We start from the raw sequence: 21,133 nt of genomic DNA on the forward strand, positions 1-21,133 counted from the left end.
CAAACCTCAATTTCTAACGATTTTTAATGTGACTTTTCCAACTGTACCGAAAGCTTTCTTAACCAAGTTTTAGATTAGGATCGATAGGAGGATTTAAGTGTCTTGAATATAGGAACTTTTGAGATATTTAGCTTAGAGTAAGAGACCAACAAGAGACCAGACAGCAAACAAAAAGTGACCGAAAATGAACCAAACAGGAAACAGAAGAATAAAACGTAACCTAAAAGGAAGCAGAAGACAAGAGTTTGATTCTTCATCATAGAATCAGGCCAGACATCACGTCGCGTCTTATGAGTGGTGTCGAGGTTCTTACGTTAGCACAAGCCCAAAGAAATTGAGCCAGACATTTATCACTTGTTTTTGTAATTTCTCGTGTCTTTCCGTCAGTCTGTGTTTTTCCAGAGATAAACAAAAATTACCTTAGAGATTGCATCAATAATTTCTTCAAAGATTCGTTTAGATAATTTTTAAGGAAGTCCTAAGTCCCCAAGGAGTTTCCGGTGATTCTTCCATCAATTTCCTTAGTATATCCTCCAAGATTTACGTTTAGAACATCTTCAAAAAACATTTGTATGATCTCCTTGAATAACAACTGGAGAACTCGGTTGAAGAATTAGTGAAGTAGTAAGTAAATCCTTTAATCATATTTTAAAAAACCACTGGAGGATTTTTTTTGGAGAATTGGAAGAGAAATCTTTAGAAGGATCCCTGTATGAGTCCCTTAATCTCTGGACAATTCACTAGAAGATTTCTTGAACTTTTTCCTTATGACATGTGAGACGAAAGCCTTGAAGAACCTGTTAAATAGCCGCGTCCAAGTTTTTGAATTTTTTCTCTGGAATCTGTAGAATTTTGCATCAGGATTCACTGCAATCCAAATAAGAAAAAAACATACTTTAGAGACTCATTTTAAAGTAGAGACCTTAGAGACCTTCCTTGAAAAAAAAGAGACCAAGTTTCTAGAAAAAGACTTGCTACCAGCCCCACACCAATTTCTTCGACTCAAATCTGTTGAATAAATCTGTATTTTCAACAACTTGAATATTGAAACAGAAATAGAATACGAATAATTTGAATCATTGTACTAATAAAAAAGAATCATCGAATGAATTTTGTGTTGTAAATTTTGTTTCTTTTTGCAAAATATAAAATGAAATTTTTATTTCTGGGAAAAGGGCCCCCACAAGACAATGGCCCCCGGGTCCCCACATTTGCAAATCCGGCCCTTGCCCAAACGAATCTCGCCGCTAACCGCACCTCACGAAGCCAGATAATGAAACATCACAGAAATCTTAATCTTAATTTCTTGATAGACTATACTAGTGGGTAGTAGAATAATCAACTTCTCCTCATTGATCAACTACGGTGTTGATTCAAATTGCCCGGACGCTTCGAATCACGGACACCGGCCTTAATTAACCCAAAAAATATTTTTTTCTGTAACTTTCTTGAATACGTTATAATTCTGGAATCCAAACGAAAAAAAATCGGATTTTAGTCCAAAAATACCGTTAAAGAGTTCTGTTCGATCCTTCGACCTTGATGCTTGCTCCTGCAGGGGCGGGCGACGAGGGCAGGATCAAACATGTCGCGCGTCGGTCGAGTAGTGAAATGAAAATGCGCCGCGGATCGTTAGTAGTGTTTGATCTATTGATCGTGTCACTTGCTCTTGCGCGGGCGAATGATGAACACTTGTTCGGCGTACAATGCGATAATCGAATTATATCGTGAATCCGATTAGGCGTAATTATATCATGGATCACATCACCAACTACTGGTGACTCCCAAATCTTTACCTTATCACAGGCTTGATAGAAACTCTTCTGCGAGGCAAGGAGGAGGCGATTTTGCCGTTTTTCTGAGGAGAAAAAACTGAACTCAAAATTTTCAACACAGATCCTCAAGCGATTCGAGTGAGAGTGCAAGAAAACGCGAGGATTTTTTCAGGTACTCTCTCTCTCTCTTGTTGCGACACTCACCTTAACTCACACTTCAAAAGAACTCTCGAGTCTGCCGCCCGAACAAACAGTTTTCGGGGAGTTGGGAGAGCACCCTTTTTTGATGGAATTTTACTCTGTTGTGTTTTGTGCTTCATCTTCCTCGCTCATTTTTCGTTGCCTCTCCGCTTAACATTTTTTCGCTTCCTCGCAAAGAGGCAAAGGCAGCACGCTGCTCTAGAGTATGTCACCGAACTCTGATGATGTTGAGGAGAATTATCAAGCCTGACCTTATCCCACTAACCCAATATCTTTCCAATTACTGGTGACTCCCAAATCTTTACCTTATCCCACTAACTTAATATCTTTTCCATGACAACTGTGGAGATGCAGAGATGATCTCAGTCTCTCGTAACAACGGTTGTCTAACTAACCTTCCCCGATGACCGTAAGGACGTAGCCGGCGCAACTATTTTAAGCAACCAAAAATGCTCAGCACGATTTTAACTGCTTACGTTGGTAAATTCGATTGGTTTCCATAAAAGAGGTAAATTCATCTGGCATCATTGAGTTTGCCTCTTGTATGCACACCAACCAAATAATGATGATTTTGTCACACATTTTTCGATTACATCCACTGAGATATGTGCATACCGTAGATGTTTATTCCCTCGAAAAATGCTTAGGCCTAATAGGCCAATCCAATTGCCTGCGTAGTATAGCAATGTTGATTGTTGTTCTTTGTTTGCTTTGCTGTGAGAACTGTCACATCTTTGCTTTTGTTTACTGTGAAATAGCAAAAAAAAACAGAATAGCTGCCAAGCATTCACTTCCTTGTTGGACTGACGTTGACCGAAAGCTCAAATGACGTCAAATAAACATCGATACGTTTTCATTCTGAGGAAATTGACTTGTGTATCGTGCACTGGTGTTCGTGAAAGTTTACTTGTAGAACTCTATAAGGGACATGTCCATGTCGATTGGGTTTTTATTTGTTTTGATTTCTTATTTAAAAAAAATAGAATCCGGAGAAGCAAAGCGTGAAGCATGGGAAACTTGTAAACCAGTAAAAACGCTCTACAATTTTACTGACTAAGTCAGTAATTTCCATCAATCAAAACATATTTTGATTTACTGGGTTTTTTCGGTAATTGTAAAAATTACCGAAAAATCCGTTGTTCCAAAACCCAGTCAAATTTTACTGGGGTTGGTAATCTGAATTGGCTGTGTAAGTTTAAATAACTTGCCCAAAATTACAGGAACCCGTGCAGAAATCGAATTAGGAAAGATCATCCAAAAAGCAGGCTGGAAGCGAACGAGTTACATCATAACGACCAAAATTTACTGGAGTACTAAGTAAATCTTCTTTCAAATACATCGACTATTACAATCCTAATAATGAATTTGCCATTTCAGATCTGAAGAGCGTGGATTATCCAGAAAGCATATAATTGAGAGTGTTCAAGCCAGTTTACAACGATTGCAGTTATCATATATAGACATAGTTCTCGTACATAAGGCTGATTCAATGTGCCCAATGGAAGGTATTATTTTAGAAATAATGAATAAATATAACTGAAATATGCTAAACCATATTTTCCCGGAATTAGAAATAGTTCGAGCCATGAACTATGTGATTTCGCAAGGATGGTCGATGTATTGGGGAACTGCTCGGTGGTCACCAGTTGAGGTAAACTCATGCTTAATTTTGGTTTTAAAGTAAAATTGATCCCTTTCGACATTATTATAATTTCTTCGACAGATAATGGAAGCATATACAAATTGTAGACAATTTAATTGTGTTACTCCCATAGTAGAACAAGCTGAATATCACATGTTCTGCCGGGAGAAAGCCGAACTATATCTCCCTGAGATGTATAATAAAATCGGCGTTGGTTTCATGGCTTGGGGTCCACTGTCAATGTGCTTAGGAGATACCCAGAACGGGGAGCGTTTGTGGTTGCCTAAAGGATCATTCAAAACCAAAAGTCAGAGCTATTCTTGGACTGAAGATGAAGTGAATAAAGAAGTAATGACAAGGCTATCTAGATAGTGCATGTTGGTGTACCATAACATAATACATATTATTTCTATTTTAGGAACGATTGGAAGAAACCCGCAGAATGTATGACAAAGCCAGAGATATAAGTAACCTTGCAGAAAAATTAGGGTGCAATGCAATGCAGTTATCTATTGCGTGGTCTCTCAAACATGAACCAGTGCAATGTTTACTACTGGGAGCGACTTCAGCTGAACAACTACATCAAAGTTTGCAAGCTTTACAGGTAAATCCAGGCCGTAGACAACCATATATCAATACACAGTGTTCTTTATAGCCAGGGTGTCCCGGGCGATAAGTGAATATCGCCCACTGTCAGTTGTGACAACTGTGAAAATATAGACCATTTTTTCTTTGTTTAATGATTGTTATGGTTTGATTATCAATTGTTGATATCGTTAAATCAGAAAATAATGTGCCAAAAATTTGAAGTACATTCAATATTACAATGGTTTTGGAAAGAGAGCAATCATTTAAAGGCATCCTGCAAGCTTCCAAGTAAGCAATCAGTTATATTATTCGTGACTACGAAGCTGCTGATGTTTTCTTCGGTTTTCTGTGAGAAAAACAAAGAGATATATTTGTTGCAGATAAGCCTTTATTAAAATAGGTTTTCATTACTGAGTCGAACACGAATTTGAAATCAATAAACATATGACAATTAATTCTATAGAAACAAAGAACATGGTAGCAGGTAAAGAAACTTGGAGTCCTACGCATCAAATTATTGTGTACTGAAATCAGAAAAAAAAATTGCTAAATTTTGACATTTTCAGTAAGCCGAATTAGTAATCTTCAGTACAGAACGCTGAAAAATCAGCAGGTTTCTACTGAAACCCAGTAATTTAATTTGCTGAAGGTATCAGATCGGCAAATTTCAGCATAATATTGCTGATTCCAGCTAAAAAAATGGTGAGTTGAAACTTTGGTAGTACTTATTGAGGATTTGTTGAAAGTTGTTTACGACTTTTTTAATCTTGGAGCACTTTGTGAATTTTTTAATCTTGAAACCCTTTGTGGCGGAGGATACAGAATACGATTATTTTAAAGTTAGGCGCTGAGTACTCGGTGCAAAGCTAGACGTATATATCAAGTTATACTATATGTACAAAAAAAGGTAATATTATTAAGCAAAATAAATACGGCAGACTTCAGTGGGCTGGTCAATGGATCATTAAAATAACCAAAACGGCCGCTATGGAAAGCATAGATAGCGCCACCGTAGCCTTGTGTGTTTGACAGAACAGCAATGTCACAATGTTAAATCCCATATACAGTGGCACCTTTGTTTTGATGCGGTGAGCACTGACAAAAACTACCTTCAATGATCCATTAGCTTGAAAGTCGAAAATAAGCTGTAAATAAATAATATTCAGCAGTAAATGTTTCCATTTTATCCAACATAACATGAACATTTTACTGTTTTTTTAGACTTCATTCCATTAAACTAAGCTTACTAGTTTAAGTTACATAAAAAAGATACTTATAATTTATAATCATAACAACGATTACATATATTGCTGTTCGCGTTTGACGTGCAAATCTAACTGAGCTTCAAATGCGGTAACACAAAGTAACCAAAGGATACTTAGCAACCATGATGCATATCACCGCCAACCTAGCAAAAAAAAATCAAATTTTGACTTCGCCTTCCTTGTTGAAAATCTTACCGCATTTGGTGTTCCCGCATTTGATATTTGCATTTCAAACGCACACAGCACAAGTTGAGAACGTTTTGGCCTACTTTTTGAGGGGTTTTGTAGGTTTTTTTAGGTGATATTTTTTAGTCAAAAACTCCAAATTAAGATTTCTCCTAGGGATTATTTTAAAAATTGGCCCAGAGGTTCAGAATGACCTCAGGAATCGAGCCCTGTGCTCAATTTGAATGGACATTTTTTTTTTTGCATAATAACGGTCTGTCGGGGCACCGTGAACGCGTTTTTAACGATTTCGTTACTGTGAAATCGCTAGTTTATATTGCATTGGATGATACTGGGTACCAGTAATGCCTTCAGCTATAAAATGTTTGAAAGCGATAACGAAGCGGAAGTCTTCATACATTCCTGGACCAGACTGAAATCCACCAGCGCTACTAAAATGATGCTCATCGTTGCTCATACCTTTGGAGAATACACGGCATACCTATGCCGTGTATTCCCACGAAGTTTCTTATTCATAAAAAGATGACATACTTGGCGTGCGATATTAAATACTTCAATATGTGTCTGCTCAAAAGTATTCGAAATTATCATCAACGAATCCTTGTTCAACAGCTGCAAACAGTACATCCAATGATCGACATGGTTTCTTCTTGCAACGGTCGGTCGCTACTAACCTCGTTGTATTTTCAACGCAATAGATCGAGCGATCAATGCTGATAAACAGCTGGACGCAGTATTTCTGGATTGCGGATAGGAAAAATCATATGTCGTTTTGTAGCTGAAAACGAAACTTTCAAGAGTTATTAGAGCCCTTGGAAATTTGGTAAAGTAATCCTACCAGGGTAATAGACTTCATAAAACGAGTTGTGCCTAGTTGGGACAGTGTGCCATATCAACATCTCAAATGTGAAAGGATTTTAGATCAGCACCAAATGAAATATGGGTCATACCACAATATTCCTATTTAATGGACGCAGTGGTCAAAAGGCTCTACAGAAGATGGAAAAAAGTGTGTCAGGACTTGAAGGCGGCGTTTGATCGTATTACCCATGGAGTCCTTCTACATAAACTTGGTAAACGTAGCGTATCCGATAACTTCATAGATTGTTTTGAATCATATCTCGCCAACCGATCGTTATGCGTACACTCGCGAATAAAAATAGTCACAGAATTACTAAAGTTTATGCATTAATGATTATTTTCTATCTGCCTCTTTTTCATTCTGCTGTGAATTTTTACACTATTTGTCATTTCGACTGGGTTGAAGCTTAGCGATGCTTCAACCCAGTCGAATTGACAAATAGGAATCAAATTTCCTGCAGAATGAAAGAAAGGTAGATAGAAAATATTCATAAATTATCTACTAAAATTTAGTAATTCTGTGACTACCCGTGTTGCTGAGTGTAAGATCTGTTGAGTCCAACTCATTAACAATTTTATCCGGAATGCAGCACAAGGCAGCAATCTTGGGCATTTGGTGTTCTCGCTATTCATCAACGATGCATCTCTAGTGGTCGACATCGCTGTTCCGCTGGACCCTAATGTTCAACAATCAATTGAATCAGATGTGGCACCTAGAGGACGTCCGTATAGTTCGGATAGTCCTCTCAGCGACCGGAACACGCTATGTATAAACCAGCAGATTATGAAGATCGAATGTAGGGTAAACAGGAATAATACGCCCCCCCCCCCCCCTAACGAAAAACTGCTCTATCGCAGTGGCAAATGCATTACTTCTATAGTTTTCGGTGTCAAAGTGCTATTTACTTAGTAGATCATGCTCTGCATACAACTTTTTCTTGCCAGGTAACTTCTAAAATGAGTACAAGACGTTTTCTGTAAACGGTCCAAATCTTGACGTTTCAAAACAAACCGGGCAATATGCCCCTCCCGTAGAAAAAGTTCCGAAGCGCTGTAGAAATGGTTCAAAGGAGATTCCACCACTTGCTTAGCTTAAAGGGGTCCATTAGCAGTCGTCTTCCGGTAAAAGTTTTTGTAATAAGTACAATGGTAAAGGATGGGCTTCATTTACAACGAGGCTTCCCTATCGGCAGTGATGCATTTTGAACTGAACGCGAGCCAAAAGTGAACTGAACGCGTTCTAATTTTGCACGAGTACCTAGTAAGCATTGAACTCTCGTGCAAGATTCTGCACCTGCACATGAACAGCCCGTTCACTTCAGAATGCACAATGAAGTTGAAAACCAGAAAAAAAAACTACATCGGAACATATTGAATTCATACCATTACAAATATATGAAGCCATAAATGCTTCCTAACATCTTTGCAAAACTTCCGCATTGAAATATGTCATATAATTGCCATGACGACAGTTTTCATTTCACGTTCAATTTTCAGCTCGCACGGGTTCAATTTTTTGAACTGCTCATTGTTCAAGGCTACTTGATCCCTCGTTCAAAAGTTTGAACTGGAACGCAAACTGAACGCGTTCAAATGCAACACTGCCTATCGGACCCAAGATTTTACGAGAAAATGCTGATTTTCGATATTTCATTTGGTTGTTTCAACTTCTCAAAGATCTTATATGCGCAACATCAGTTTTTCGCGGATATTTAAGATATGCAGTCATATTTACGTGTTAAATAAGCCTTAATCCCTTGAAAATGAAGTGGGGCGTATTGCCCGGCTGGGGCGCATTATACCAATTTACCCTACCTTGGATTTTTTCACGTTAGAGATCAGTATTTGGTCTATTATTCCAGAATCGAAAGGTTTTAAAATATTCTATCGATGAAATTTTACACATACATTTTCTATGGGAAACGTAGGAAACGTGATTTTTATGAGCTGTATATAAAAAAAAGCTAAAAAGTGGAAAAAATAAAAATTTCACCAATGGAATATTATAAAACCTTCAGATTATAAAAATATAACCCAAATACTAAACTCTGACGGAAAAAAATCCGAGGTACCTGCATTAAATTTTTATAATCTGCTGGTTTAGACATAGCGTGCGAAATTGTTTCGAAATCTCTCCTAATAGGGACAAGCTGGAATTGTAGAAAAAGCTACACAAAATCAAAAAAGCGGGATCCTTAAAACCTGCAGTATAAGCTTTTTTTCGATGTTTTGCACTATTTTTACATTATTTTATTATAATTTATTCACTCATTCGAGATCTGCTTCGCAAATCTCACGCTTAAGATTTTGATGCAAAATCACTAAATCAACTCAAACCGTAAAAAATGATTCAGTCGCAAAACCCGTCAAAAATTCCCGAATATTGTTGTTTACGTTAGAAAGGATTACTATAATTTTACCAGACTAACAATAAACTATTGCCGTGTGTGAGTTGCGTGATTGACAACTCACGCATGAAAAATCTCAAGCGTGAGTTATGAGAAATTGAGTTTTTCACAACACAATACTTTGATGAGAGTCTGTAGTGAAAACATGAAACAAATTGGTGCAGTCGGTTTTTGAGCATGTAAAAAGATCTCAAAACTTTAGAAAACAGAAACAGATACCAAGGGGGTTTTCAGCCTTTCTGGCTCGCGGAGCACTTTTTGAAATAAAATTGTTGCGCGTAGCACCTGTTTTTCATGCTCACTCCGTTTGAAATCTGATTTTTTACAGGCCTTTATCGACCCTACAATTTCTACGAAAATCAAATTGATCATTATTTTATAACTTATTGTCATGTTATTCTTTGGAATACAAATATTGTCAAATAAATTTCGACAAAATCAGTAGGGTGCCGGTACCAATAGTTGTAATGTACCAGTAGATTGGAATATGGAATAAAACGTACATTTTTCGATAAAAACGACATGTGCAATTTTTGATGGATAGATCGCCTCTAGTTTAGTCGATTTGTCAAATTTCAGCTTTTATTTTATCAAATTTTTTTATTTTATTTTATCAAAAAGTCATATAAATAATTAGGTTTACGCAAAAAATTTGCTCCCTTGCACCAATAGTTGCCGTCGTGTTCCAGTAGTGGATCAACGGATGGAAGCAGTTTTTAAAACGGATGTATAAAAATGAAGAAAAGTCCCAGAGATGATCTTTATGTTTCATTCGAAAGATATTAGTTGCTGTTCCGAGGGAAAAATGTTAAACCTATGTAAACATTTACCATTTTGTTTAAAATTCCTTGTATCGTTCCCGAACGTCTACTACTGGAGCACTAGCGCAACTACTGGAACACGTGTACCAATAGTGGCTCAAGCGGTTTTATGTTAAAAGATTAGTTTTATCACTCTTTTTATTTTTTTCCCATATAGTAGAGGTTGAAATCTTTCTGTTGATGCCAAAAGATCTCTGCTAAGGCTTTTCGTTACTTTGTGATTTTTTATAGTTTAGGTAGTCTACTAATAGCACCGGCACCCTACTTCATTGATCTTTATCAGTTAATGTAATTGATTTGCTATGAAATAACATTAAAAATTTCGTGAAACTAATATCAAAAATTGAAAATGACACACTGGGGCGAAATTGATCACCATATAACAGAGCAGGTTGAAGAATAATCTTTCTAGTAATTTTGGGTCTCCTGAATAGAAAAATGATTGCAAAATTCTTACAACTCGTTACTTGATATTAGCACGTTATTCGAGAGTAAAAGGTTTTATAAGCGAAAAAACTATGCTTGTAATGCTTTCTGATTTCAAAAATGAGTTCAGTAGTTCACACTCAAGCTTACACAACATTTCAAATACTTATAGTTAGCATGTACGCTTAGTACCAGCGGATTGTTTGGCACCGATATTTTCAACAGTATTCTTACACTTTCAAATTCTATGCAAAACAGACCTTTATAAAAATGAATTAGTTCAAAATCATCATTAGACATCTAGGGTTTCTATGCTAGTAATGGACCTCTTAGTAGTTTAAATTCATTCTCGACGCGTTTCCGAAATGATATCTCAGACGCATATGCGTTTTGTGGAGTCTAACAACAAATTAAATGTCTTTACTTCATAATACGCCTATGAAACATACAAAATCATTCGATTTTTCCAGCGAAATATACATTTGAAAGACTGTTGTCCGCATGTAGGGGGTCCATAATACGCAAAGGGCCTATAACCGGCATCGACTCCCTATAAACTAGAAAACATGCAATGTCTGTGATACCAACGAAACATTAAGCATCTTTGGAAGGGAATGCTTTTTGGAACCGACCTGATCAAATTCGCCCCAGTGATCAATTTGCCCCCGGATTACGGTACTATTTATGTTTGTCCGTCTTTCATTAATTTTGATTTTATTTTTAAAATTTAATTATTTTAAGAACAATTTTAATTTATTTGATTTGTTTTTATTTTAAGATGAAACTATGACAATTAGGCATCTAAATGAAACTATTTTTGGTTTTTCATCGAATATTCTAAAAACAATCATGGCTTGAAAATAGCAGATATGTTTTCGCTAGGAAATTTTCCAACTTTGCTGTTAATTCGAACAACTGAGCAAGTTTTGGTAGCGAAATATATCATTTGGGGCCTTCCTTAGCCGAGTGGTTAGAATCCGCGGCTTCAAAGCAAAGCCATGCTGAAGGTGTCTGGGTTCAATTCCCGGTCGGTCCAGGATCTTTTCGTCATGGAAATTTCCTTGACTTCCCTGGGTATAGAGTATAATCGTACCTGCCACACGATATACAAATGCGAAAATGGCAACTTTGGCATAGAAAGCTCTCAGTTAATAACGGTGGAAGTGCTCATAAGAACATTAAGTTGAGAAGCAGGCTCTGTCCCAGTGGGGACGTTAATGCCAATAAGAAGAAGATATCATTTTTGAGCCTGTGTGTCTGAACGGGTTAAGCACAAATTCAGCACTCTCGAAAATTTCGATAATATTGGTGAAACACATGAGATATTTCTAATTTTGTGTAACGTTGTCAAAATTTCGATTATTATCAAAGTTGCATGTAGGGTAGGTGTACCAGTTATGGACATAGTGGTTCCCTATTTCGCCATACGTGATTACTTTAATGTCTTTAAATTTTGAAAACTTTGGTGTGTTGTAGTACTTAGATTTAAGATATATCTTCAAGTTAAAACATTCAAAAAGATTTAAAATGTAAAAGTTATCAAAATTTCACATATGGCCAAATAGGGAACCACTATGGCCATAACTGGTACACTTTCCCTACCTTGATTTTTTTTTATACGGGGATAAACACCCCAACAAAACTTTCACATCCTGAAAGTTTCAAAATATTCTGACAGTAAAAATAAAGGATTTCTTTAACACACTACAAAATGTAAGAGAAAATGTTCACCGATAGAATGTTTTCAACCTTTTATGACCAAAAATATCGAGATTTTGACATCGTGCGTATTAGACTCGTAATAATCGTTTTTCGTGATCCACCATAACGTCGAAGAGGAGGAGGTAAGTATGAATTCAAATCACCTCTACTAAATTTTCGAAGGCACAGATCTTCTTAGGAACGAAACAGTGGTTTTAAATGAAATCTTTATCTATTGGTCGCATCTAACAATTTATTTGATCTTTAAATTTATACTTAAATTTATAGATTTTAGTATTCCAACAAACAGTAGCTGTCAAAAATTTCACCCTGATTCGATTTCATACAAATGTAGCCGCAAATGATTCTTATAATTTAAGCTGAACTGTATCCGTACGTTGACTTCAGTAAGTTTTGCATCAATCACAATGCAAAATTTATGAGAAAATGTAGAATTATGGGCTTCGTGGCCGTGCGGTTAGTTTTACCAAGCATTTAGTTGCATCGAGTCCAGGAGAGTGGGTTCGATTCCCACTTCAGTCCGGAACACTTTTCGTCATGAATGTATTTCGACTGTGTCACTGGGCGTTGCATGCTAGTCCGTTGTCTAGTGTGGTGCTTCATTCAAAGGGCAAATCGTCCACTGGAAGCATTTACGTGTCGGCGTTTAAAAAAAAAAAAAAACAAAGAAAGGCCTTTTTGTGAAACCATTGCAAGTCCTCTATGACCGGGCAGTGAAGATGTTAACCTAATAACTGGGATCTAGGGTAGGTGTACCAGTTATGGACATAGTGGTTCCCTATTTCGCCATACGTGATTACTTTCATGTCTTCAAATTTTGAATTTTTTTGTGTGTTGTAGTAGTTCGATTTAAGATAGATCTTGATGTTAAAACATTCAAAAAGATTTTAAATGTGAAAGTTATCAAAATTTCACATATGGCCAAATAGGAAACCACTATGACCATAACTGGTACACTTTCCCTAATTCATATTTTGATTTTTTATAAATGTAGGATACAAAAACCAACAGCAACAAAAATAGAGAATTAATAACAAAACTTTCTGTTGTATTAAAAAGTCATCATTTTTTTTATTTTGAAATACTTATTTAATTTTGTTTCGCATAATATAAAAATATATGTGACAACAAATTATTACCATCTACGTTATATTTTATGAAAGTCTCAGTTGCTTTTTCATGTCATGTTGTTTAAGTTGCTTATTACAACAACTGAAAACATTACACGTACATTTTGTTTTTGACAATTGTCAAGTTTTTTATAGCATAATTTGAAAATGAGCATGCTCTTATTCAAATGCATAAGAGTAGTATCTACAAATATTTTGTCGTTGTTTTTTTCTCATACTAGCACTTTCGCCCCCTTTCTGGCTTTTTCGCCCCCCAAGTTCAGTTTTACGAATTATCGCCTCCCTAGGCTAGAAAAACGGGGGCGAATCCAACTGATATGGCTGTACATCATGCAAGGATTGAACCCACAAGACATGTGCTGACATACGAAGCATCCCTCGGCCTTTCTGTGGGTCTGGTATAAACTTTGATGGTGCAATCATAGTGTCCGGCCATAGAGAACACATTTCGGTGCATACGATTTTTGGTACATACCTACCATAAAAATGAATTGTAAAGGTTTATTTGTTTACTCATGTTATTCTTTACTTAAAATATTGTTATTTTTTAAGACGGTATAAAAATAAACTGTAAAACTAACGTAGATTTTGAAATACCACAAAAAAAAAAAACAAAAAGTGTCCGGGCATAGAGGACTCCCCCCAAGCATGCAAATAAATCGATCAATGCAGATATGCCTTTATGAGGAATCAATGTCGATTTCAAGGCATTGGCACAAATTTTGAAAACGGTCGCGGAGCACGATATAAAAACCGCTGAACCAATTTGTATGATTTTTTCGATGAAGCTTCATATTGCCTGATATTGTGTAGTCCACAATTTTTTTTTTTTTTTTTTGATAAATTGATGTAACAAATATACAAAATGTAAGTATCCATGTATGTAGCCATTCCATGGAAAACCGATCTAGTGGGTCACCGAATTCCGTGAAAATTTGCTATTTTGTTTCTTATCCGAAATATAATACCGTCAAACGGGGTATCTTGCAACAGGGGTGAAACTTGCAACACTTCGACATGTAACCGAATAGTCGTTTCGTTCAGCACTGAGCTGAATTATTATGATTTATTCCGCCGTTTATTGACCTTAGGTATACAACAGAAGGTTTTGACAAGGGTTTGGGTATCGTTTCTTTTTTGGTGAGTTTGCTGGAGGTGAAAATCATATTAAAATTTGGATTGTATAAAACTAATCTTGAAAAACGTTCTTCGTACCACACAAACGGTAGAAATATGTCATTCGAGGCATTTGCTATCAGTTACGGTACTTAGTAGTGTACAAATTGACAACATAAAAGTTTTGATAATTTTTTGCTTAAACATTATAAAAATTCAAAAACGTTTTTGACTACCCTTGTGGGGTAACTTGCAACAGTAATTTTGATCTCAATTGTTTGATATTTCCTGCCGTTTGTCATCGAAAACACATGAAAAGGCAAAATTGAACATATATTTGTACAGTAACATTGAAATGTTTGTACCTCAATCAATTCAATCCACTGTTTGTATAAATTTTTGAAAAATTTAAATAAATCGTATTATTATTAGAATTAGTTTTATTTTTTTCATAAAAATAAAGAATAATTTAGAAAATCTGCAAAAAAATAACTTACAGATCCCTCATTGGGAACTCTCTAGATGAAATATGATGAAAGTTATGTCAAACCAATTTTACATATCAATATGTTATACGTTGCTTTGATTTAAATATGTCTAAAAAATAAGTTATGTGTAGTAAAGCCTAAAATACCATTGTATTTGTAAAAAAGTTGCATTAAAACGTTTTGATGGCTTTCCAATAACTGTCAAGACTTATAATATGCTAGAATTTTCCAGTGTGGACACCCTATGCAATGCCAATGAAGATTTTAATCAAATTGATCCAATACTCATAATACAATCGATAATAATTATTTTTCTATGAGAAAAGCAGCCTGTTTCTGATAATTATCATGCTTTTACTGTAGACAATTATTGAATGGCCATAATAACGCAATATAGGATAAATTTTTAATAGTGTACTTCAGGTACCATTTTGTGTTGCATGTTACCCCACATCAGGGGTAGCATAAAAAATGCATATTTTTCGTCTCTCCTGATTCCAGAAAACTAAATACGGATAAAATAATTACCGCGTGGTATTCTTTACGAAGCAATTAGGGTACCAGATGGTTTTTGTTTCATCTGAATTCTCAATTTTTTCGTCCATATAGCTTTGAAGTTGAAAATTGTTGCAAGTTACCCCGTTTGACGGTACACGTATTTTTGTATATTTTGATTAGGGTGGACATTTCTGAAATAGGGTGATTAGAAAAATCGCGATTTTGCAAAATATTTTTTTTTTTCATCACTTTTGAACCGCTTGACCGATTTTTAATTGAACGAAATTTTACGAAATGAAAGCAAAGATTTCAACTTTTCAGAAAAAAAATATAAAACTCTGAAAACATTTTTTTTACATGAAAATATATAAAAATTCGGAGTTTTATATTTTTTTCTGAAAAGTTTAAATCTTAAGCTTTCATTCCATAAAAAAAGATTGAAAAATCGGTTGAGTTGTTCAAAATCTATGATTTTTTTAATTAAAAATCTAATGCGTGAGACCCACAGTGTGTGCCGATAAAAAATGACTATTTTTTTACTTTTAAAAATATATATCTCAAAAACTAAAAAACATACATCGCCAAAAATTTGACAGTAAACGTAAAATTTTCTTTCAAGAAAAAAATAGAACAGCATCCCGAGGCCACACGAAAAAACGGAAATTTTTTATATTTTTTTCATGTAAAATAACAATTTTTGTGAAATTTTATATTTTTCTTAAAAAAAATTTTTAGCTTTCATTTCGTCCAAGTAAATTAAAAGTCGATAAAGCGGTTCAAAAATTATAATTTTTTTGAATAAAAATTTGGAAAATCGCGATTTTTCTGGTCACCCTGTTTTGGAAATAGTCTTCTTCTTCTTTCTGGCATTACGTCCCAACTGGGACAAAGCCTGCTTCTCAGATTAGTGTTCTTATGAGCACTTCCACAGTTATTAACTGAGAGCTTTCTTTGCCGATTGACCATTTTTGCATGTGTATATCGTGTGGCAGGTACGAAGATACTCTATGCCCTGGGAATCGAGAAAATTTCCTTTACGAAAAGATCCTCGACCAGCGGGATTCGAACCCACGACCCTCAGCATGGTCATGCTGAATAGCTGCGCGTTTACCGCTACGGCTATCTGGGAAATAGTCACCATAATCAAAAAATCCAAAAGAAACAAGTATCCTTTTTTCGGATAAGGAACAAAATAGCAAATTTTCACGGAATTCGGTGACCCACTAGATCGGTTTTTCATGGAATGGCTGTATAGCATAGCATAGCATAGCATAGCATAGACTGACTGTACATGTCAATGGTTGCTACTCCGTGATTGATCGGAACTGGTAAGAATTGCACTACGATCCAAATGAATAAGGGATGGGAGTTTCCGCTTACTCTCGAAGTGCAATTTTAGCAGATCTAATATTATTGATCAATAACGGCGCCGGCCAAGTCCTTACAGTCAGTTGGGATGGGGAAGGAATGTTAGGGTGTAATGATTGTTGCTTCTAGAGACCGAGAATACCTCTGCATCTCCACAATCACCACGGGAAGGGTGTTTATTAGTGAGGGAGGAAAAGATCTGGGAGTCACCTCTGGTCGGTGATGCGATCCATGGACAAGGGGGAAATATACGACTTGTATTTAAAGCTAGTTTTGTATTTTTGTCTCGAGAAGTTTTTGGCAAAATACGTCAACATCTATAATGTCGAACAATTCAAAAGACGTTTTTATTAATGACGAAAACTGAAAATTACATGTATATATTTAAACTTATGTGAAACAGGAATAATGCCGACACTTGTAGTGACGAACCATACATAGTTTGTTTGAAAATTACATATGAGTATTACTGTGCATTTTGTCTCGATATGGTAGAAGTTTTAGAAAATACGTCAACATTCACAATGTCGAACAATTCAAAAGATTTTTTTTAATAAATAATTTTTAATAATGTCAAAAAGAGAATTTGTATATGTATATTCAAATTGTGTAAGAAAAAAGCATAATGCCGACACATATAGTGACGAACCATACAAAGTTTGTTTTAATATTACATAAAAGTTACGCTTTCAAGAAAATATGTGTTATCATAAGCATGAAACGAACTCACCAGTTGGTAATCCATTCTCGACTGAACACAAAACTGACACTGACAGCAAAACTTCTTGGCGTCCCGAAAATAAACCGTCTTGCTTGGGCCTTCCCAAATACGTACCCAGCAAGACGCTCCAAAACAGGTGAAAAAAAAAAAAAAAAAATCTCCGGCGACGAAAACACGCGCGAATCCGTCAGCAAAATCAATCGGACGACGCAAAACCGAACTGTCCTGCTTGGGCTTCACGAAGCACTACCCAGCAAGACGCTCCAAAACAGGGGGAAAAAAATTCTCCGGCAACAAAAACGCGCGAATCCGTCACCAAAATCAATCGGACGACGCAAAACCGAACTGTCCTGCTTGGGCTTCACGAAGCACTACCCAGCAAGACGCTCCAAAACAGGGGGAAAAAAAATTCTCCGGCAACGATAACGCGCGAATCCGTCGGCAAAATCAATCGGACGACGCAAAACCGAACTGTCCTGCTTGGGCTTCACGAAGCACTACCGGTTTTTCATGGAATGGCTGTATATTAGAAAATCAAAACATTGACTAAAGAACAAGCTTTTGATCTCCAAACAAATTTTCAGGTCGGCCATGTTGTATGCTATACCTATATCGACTAGCTGTTCTAATATCAGGAAGAAAGCTCTGCAAAGGAGCTCCTTCTCTATTATAGTTATATATAATATCCAATATTGAAACATATTGGAACAAATATCGTATAAAATAAACAATAATTTTGGACAAAAATCGTTGCAATCTTCTATTGCTACGATTAATGCGTTATATATTTAAGTTAATTGAAAGCGTTTTTTTCTCTTCCATTCACCTGTAAAAAATATTGAACTGCTACGGCATAATATGTCAATAACAGCTTAATTTAGTTTTACCAAATTAGGATTATAGTGTTCCCAATCACAGAACACTTAGATATGAGATGTGAATGTAATGTTTGAAATAATTCTGATTAAATTCATCCACCCAGTGTCGAAAGCCCAATATTAAGTAAAATAAATAATAATGTTTATTTCCTTTCAGCTGCTGCCACGGCTCTCAACCGGTGTTATGTTGGAGATTGAGCGAATTTTGGATAACAAACCTGTAAGGCCACCTCCAATTTCAACACTAGCGCTTCGGTGACAATCAGCCTGCCCCCCGGGGCCTCCTAGTTCAACAGGAGTGCCTTGTGGGGCAGAGTCTCCAAAAGAAGAAGACATCAGTATGGGCGATGATCAAAAAGAATCACAAAAAATTAGTTTCTGCGAAATTCAGTGACAACAGGGGAATTTAGACAGTAACAAATTTTCCTTAAAGTCCTTGAAATATTCAGAAAATCCCAAAGCCAGTTCCAGGAAAGATACGGTTAAATATGCAAAAGTTTCCGAATCTACCAGCAATTTAGAAATTTCACTTTTGTCCAACACTCGCTTAGATAGTAATTCGACTAATACTAAAACAAACAATAATACAACCAAAGATAATAAAAGTGCACGCCAATTAGATCGCAATAAGTCAATTGATACAATGATAACCAGTGCTAACGTGCAAAGCGAAAACTCAAAACAAAGCAAAGTTAAAATTCGACGCAATTCAAGTTTAATTAGTTTCAAATCATTAGACATTAGTCTAAAGTCGATTTATTCCTCTTTAAAAGGACAAAAAAATAACGTAGATAAAACTCGAAACGAATCTGCATCATCACAGAAAGCTACCTGTATCCTTCGTGCGCCATATTTAAAGGTGGAAACCGTCGAAAACGACGAATCTCAGAAATTGCTTCTGACCTATGCTCAATCACCTGGTGGTTCACAACATCGAAGAAGTTTCGATACTACTAGTTCGCAATATTTGAGTACGCAAACAAACTATCAAGAGTTGACACAATCGCCACATGGAAGCTCAGTATATTTGTCTGTAAGTACCGGAAACATTCGTCGTTCATCTACATCCGATATACTGGGCAGTCACAATAGTAGCAGGAAAAGCAGTGTGCAGCAATCGTCATGTGGTTCCGTATTGGAAAGTCGCAAACCTAGTACTTCTGACATGCTTCGTAAGGCTCGTGAACGAAAAGGCAGTGAAGGAAAGATTGGGCGTAGTATTTCTCAAGGTGGTATAGCTAGGGGAGGACTAAGGAGTAGACGAATTAGCATGGCATATTAGAACACAAAACCAAAGCCAATGTATTTTGGTCCAATAATACATATTTCGCATTATATGCATTTTGTTTAATGTTGTTTATGAGAATTTATTCATGTAGTTTTACGTTTCCTTTCCTTGTTAGAATCAAATATCGCATTCGATTATATGTACAGTTGTGTTCAGAATAATAGTAGTGGAAGCAGATTTTCATACAAAATGCTCAACTTTGGCATGTTGTACCTTTGTTCCCTTGTGAGCAATATGAAATTTCGGCAGAGAACTACAAATATACTCAATTTCCTTATCACAAATTGTGAAATTTTTCACTCTACCGGTTAAAAAGTTAAGCACCTGGTGAAATCACTCAAAATAATAGTAGTTTTTCAACAATGTTGTAAAAAAATGGATTGTTCATACATTTATAGCTTGAGTGGGAATTGTTGAAACGATGAGTGAAGAAAATTTCAAAAACTCAAAATACAGCAGATAATTATGAAAGCTACTATTATTTTGAGCGATTTCACCTGGTGCTTAACTTTTTAACCGGTAGTGTAAAAAATGTCATATTTTGTGATGTTGAAATTGAGTGTAATTGTAGTTCTCTGTCAAAATTTCATGCTGGTTGCTCATAGCAAAACAAAGTTACAGCATGCCAAAGTTGGGCATTATGTATGAAAATCGGCTTCCACTACTATTATTCTGAATACAACTGTATATTTTTTATTTTTTTTTTTCATTTGAGGGCCCAACAGCAAATTAATTTGAGTGATATTTTAATCAGGTTTGAAGTTCTAATATTTTCAAGCTTTTCAAAAACTCTTTTAATTATTTTCCGTCCAACAGTGAAAATTTGGCTTGTTTAGACCTTGTATGACAAAAAAGTTAGTTATATTTTTTCAGCTACACCCATTGATTTAAATCCGCCTAATTAGAAATTTTCCATTATGTAATTCGTTACTGTTTTATAATACCATGATTGTTGTCAAATACAGATCAAATGCGCTAGATCAAGTAGTAAAATAATTGATTGTATGAAAACGTTAATTGCTTTATAAAAGTAGTAATAATAACAAATTAAATTATTTTTTTAGTTTGCTTAATTACACCACACATTTAGGACTGTGATTTTTTTAAACACACGCGATAAGAGAAGGTATCATGTATTTGAAAATGTATTGATATGGATCAAAGGAATAAACGTATGTTTTTGAATACACGATAACACCCACTTTGTGACTTTTGACGTATAGGTCTTATTAGGTCGTTGGAAAAACATTTTATTCTTAGCTAAAAGTAACGAAAGCCATTTTTTATGAATCGATAAAAAGTAGAACTAAATTGAAAGTCGAAAACAATACAAAATCGCAATAACGTATCGTATATTTTATAATGATTGAAAAAATCAAGAATTGAATTAACAAACAACTAGTTGCAAAGACACATTTATGTAATGAAGATGATAAAAATAACAACATTCGAAATTGAACTAACTTAAAACAGTAATCTTCAGCTATGCCAAAAGTGCATCTTTTAGAATAAAAACTATTTGTTGAAATCAAATAATGAGCATAGTGTAGAAATAGCAATTTAAGGCAACTCATAAATGATTGCAGAAATGAGATATTTTCACAACTAATTTAGATAAGACATACATAATTTTGCGACACCAATTTAGCAATTGAACTAGACATAATATACAATTGACGATATGAAAAAAACTACACGAACAAAAACGAACGTTCAACTGTACTGTAGAATATGTACAGGTAAACCTATTT

General features: G+C 35.5%; 1 protein-coding gene across 23 annotated transcripts in view; it reads left to right on the forward strand.

Moving 5' to 3' along the window:
• The window catches only part of LOC5568207 (voltage-gated potassium channel subunit beta-1), a 115,888-nt gene extending 95,058 nt beyond the window's left edge, over positions 1 to 20,830 (forward strand). For 13 of the 23 annotated variants that reach the window (XM_021854192.1, XM_021854207.1, XM_021854203.1 and 10 more), the window contains 6 exons: positions 3,197 to 3,293; positions 3,354 to 3,481; positions 3,548 to 3,627; positions 3,700 to 3,966; positions 4,037 to 4,222; positions 18,252 to 18,684. In XM_021854192.1, coding sequence (XP_021709884.1) covers positions 3,197 to 3,293; positions 3,354 to 3,481; positions 3,548 to 3,627; positions 3,700 to 3,966; positions 4,037 to 4,222; positions 18,252 to 18,353 — 860 coding nt within the window. In that variant the 3' untranslated portion in view covers positions 18,354 to 18,684. Of the gene's footprint in view, positions 1 to 3,196; positions 3,294 to 3,353; positions 3,482 to 3,547; positions 3,628 to 3,699; positions 3,967 to 4,036; positions 4,223 to 18,251 lie in introns of all 23 variants that reach the window. The other 10 variants (XM_021854204.1, XM_021854197.1, XM_021854196.1 and 7 more) reach the window with 2 other exon arrangements.
• Positions 20,831 to 21,133: the final 303 nt, after the last annotated feature.

The sequence above is a fragment of the Aedes aegypti genome, chromosome 3 (assembly GCF_002204515.2).
Source record: "Aedes aegypti strain LVP_AGWG chromosome 3, AaegL5.0 Primary Assembly, whole genome shotgun sequence".
Classification (NCBI taxonomy): Eukaryota; Metazoa; Arthropoda; class Insecta; order Diptera; family Culicidae; genus Aedes; species Aedes aegypti.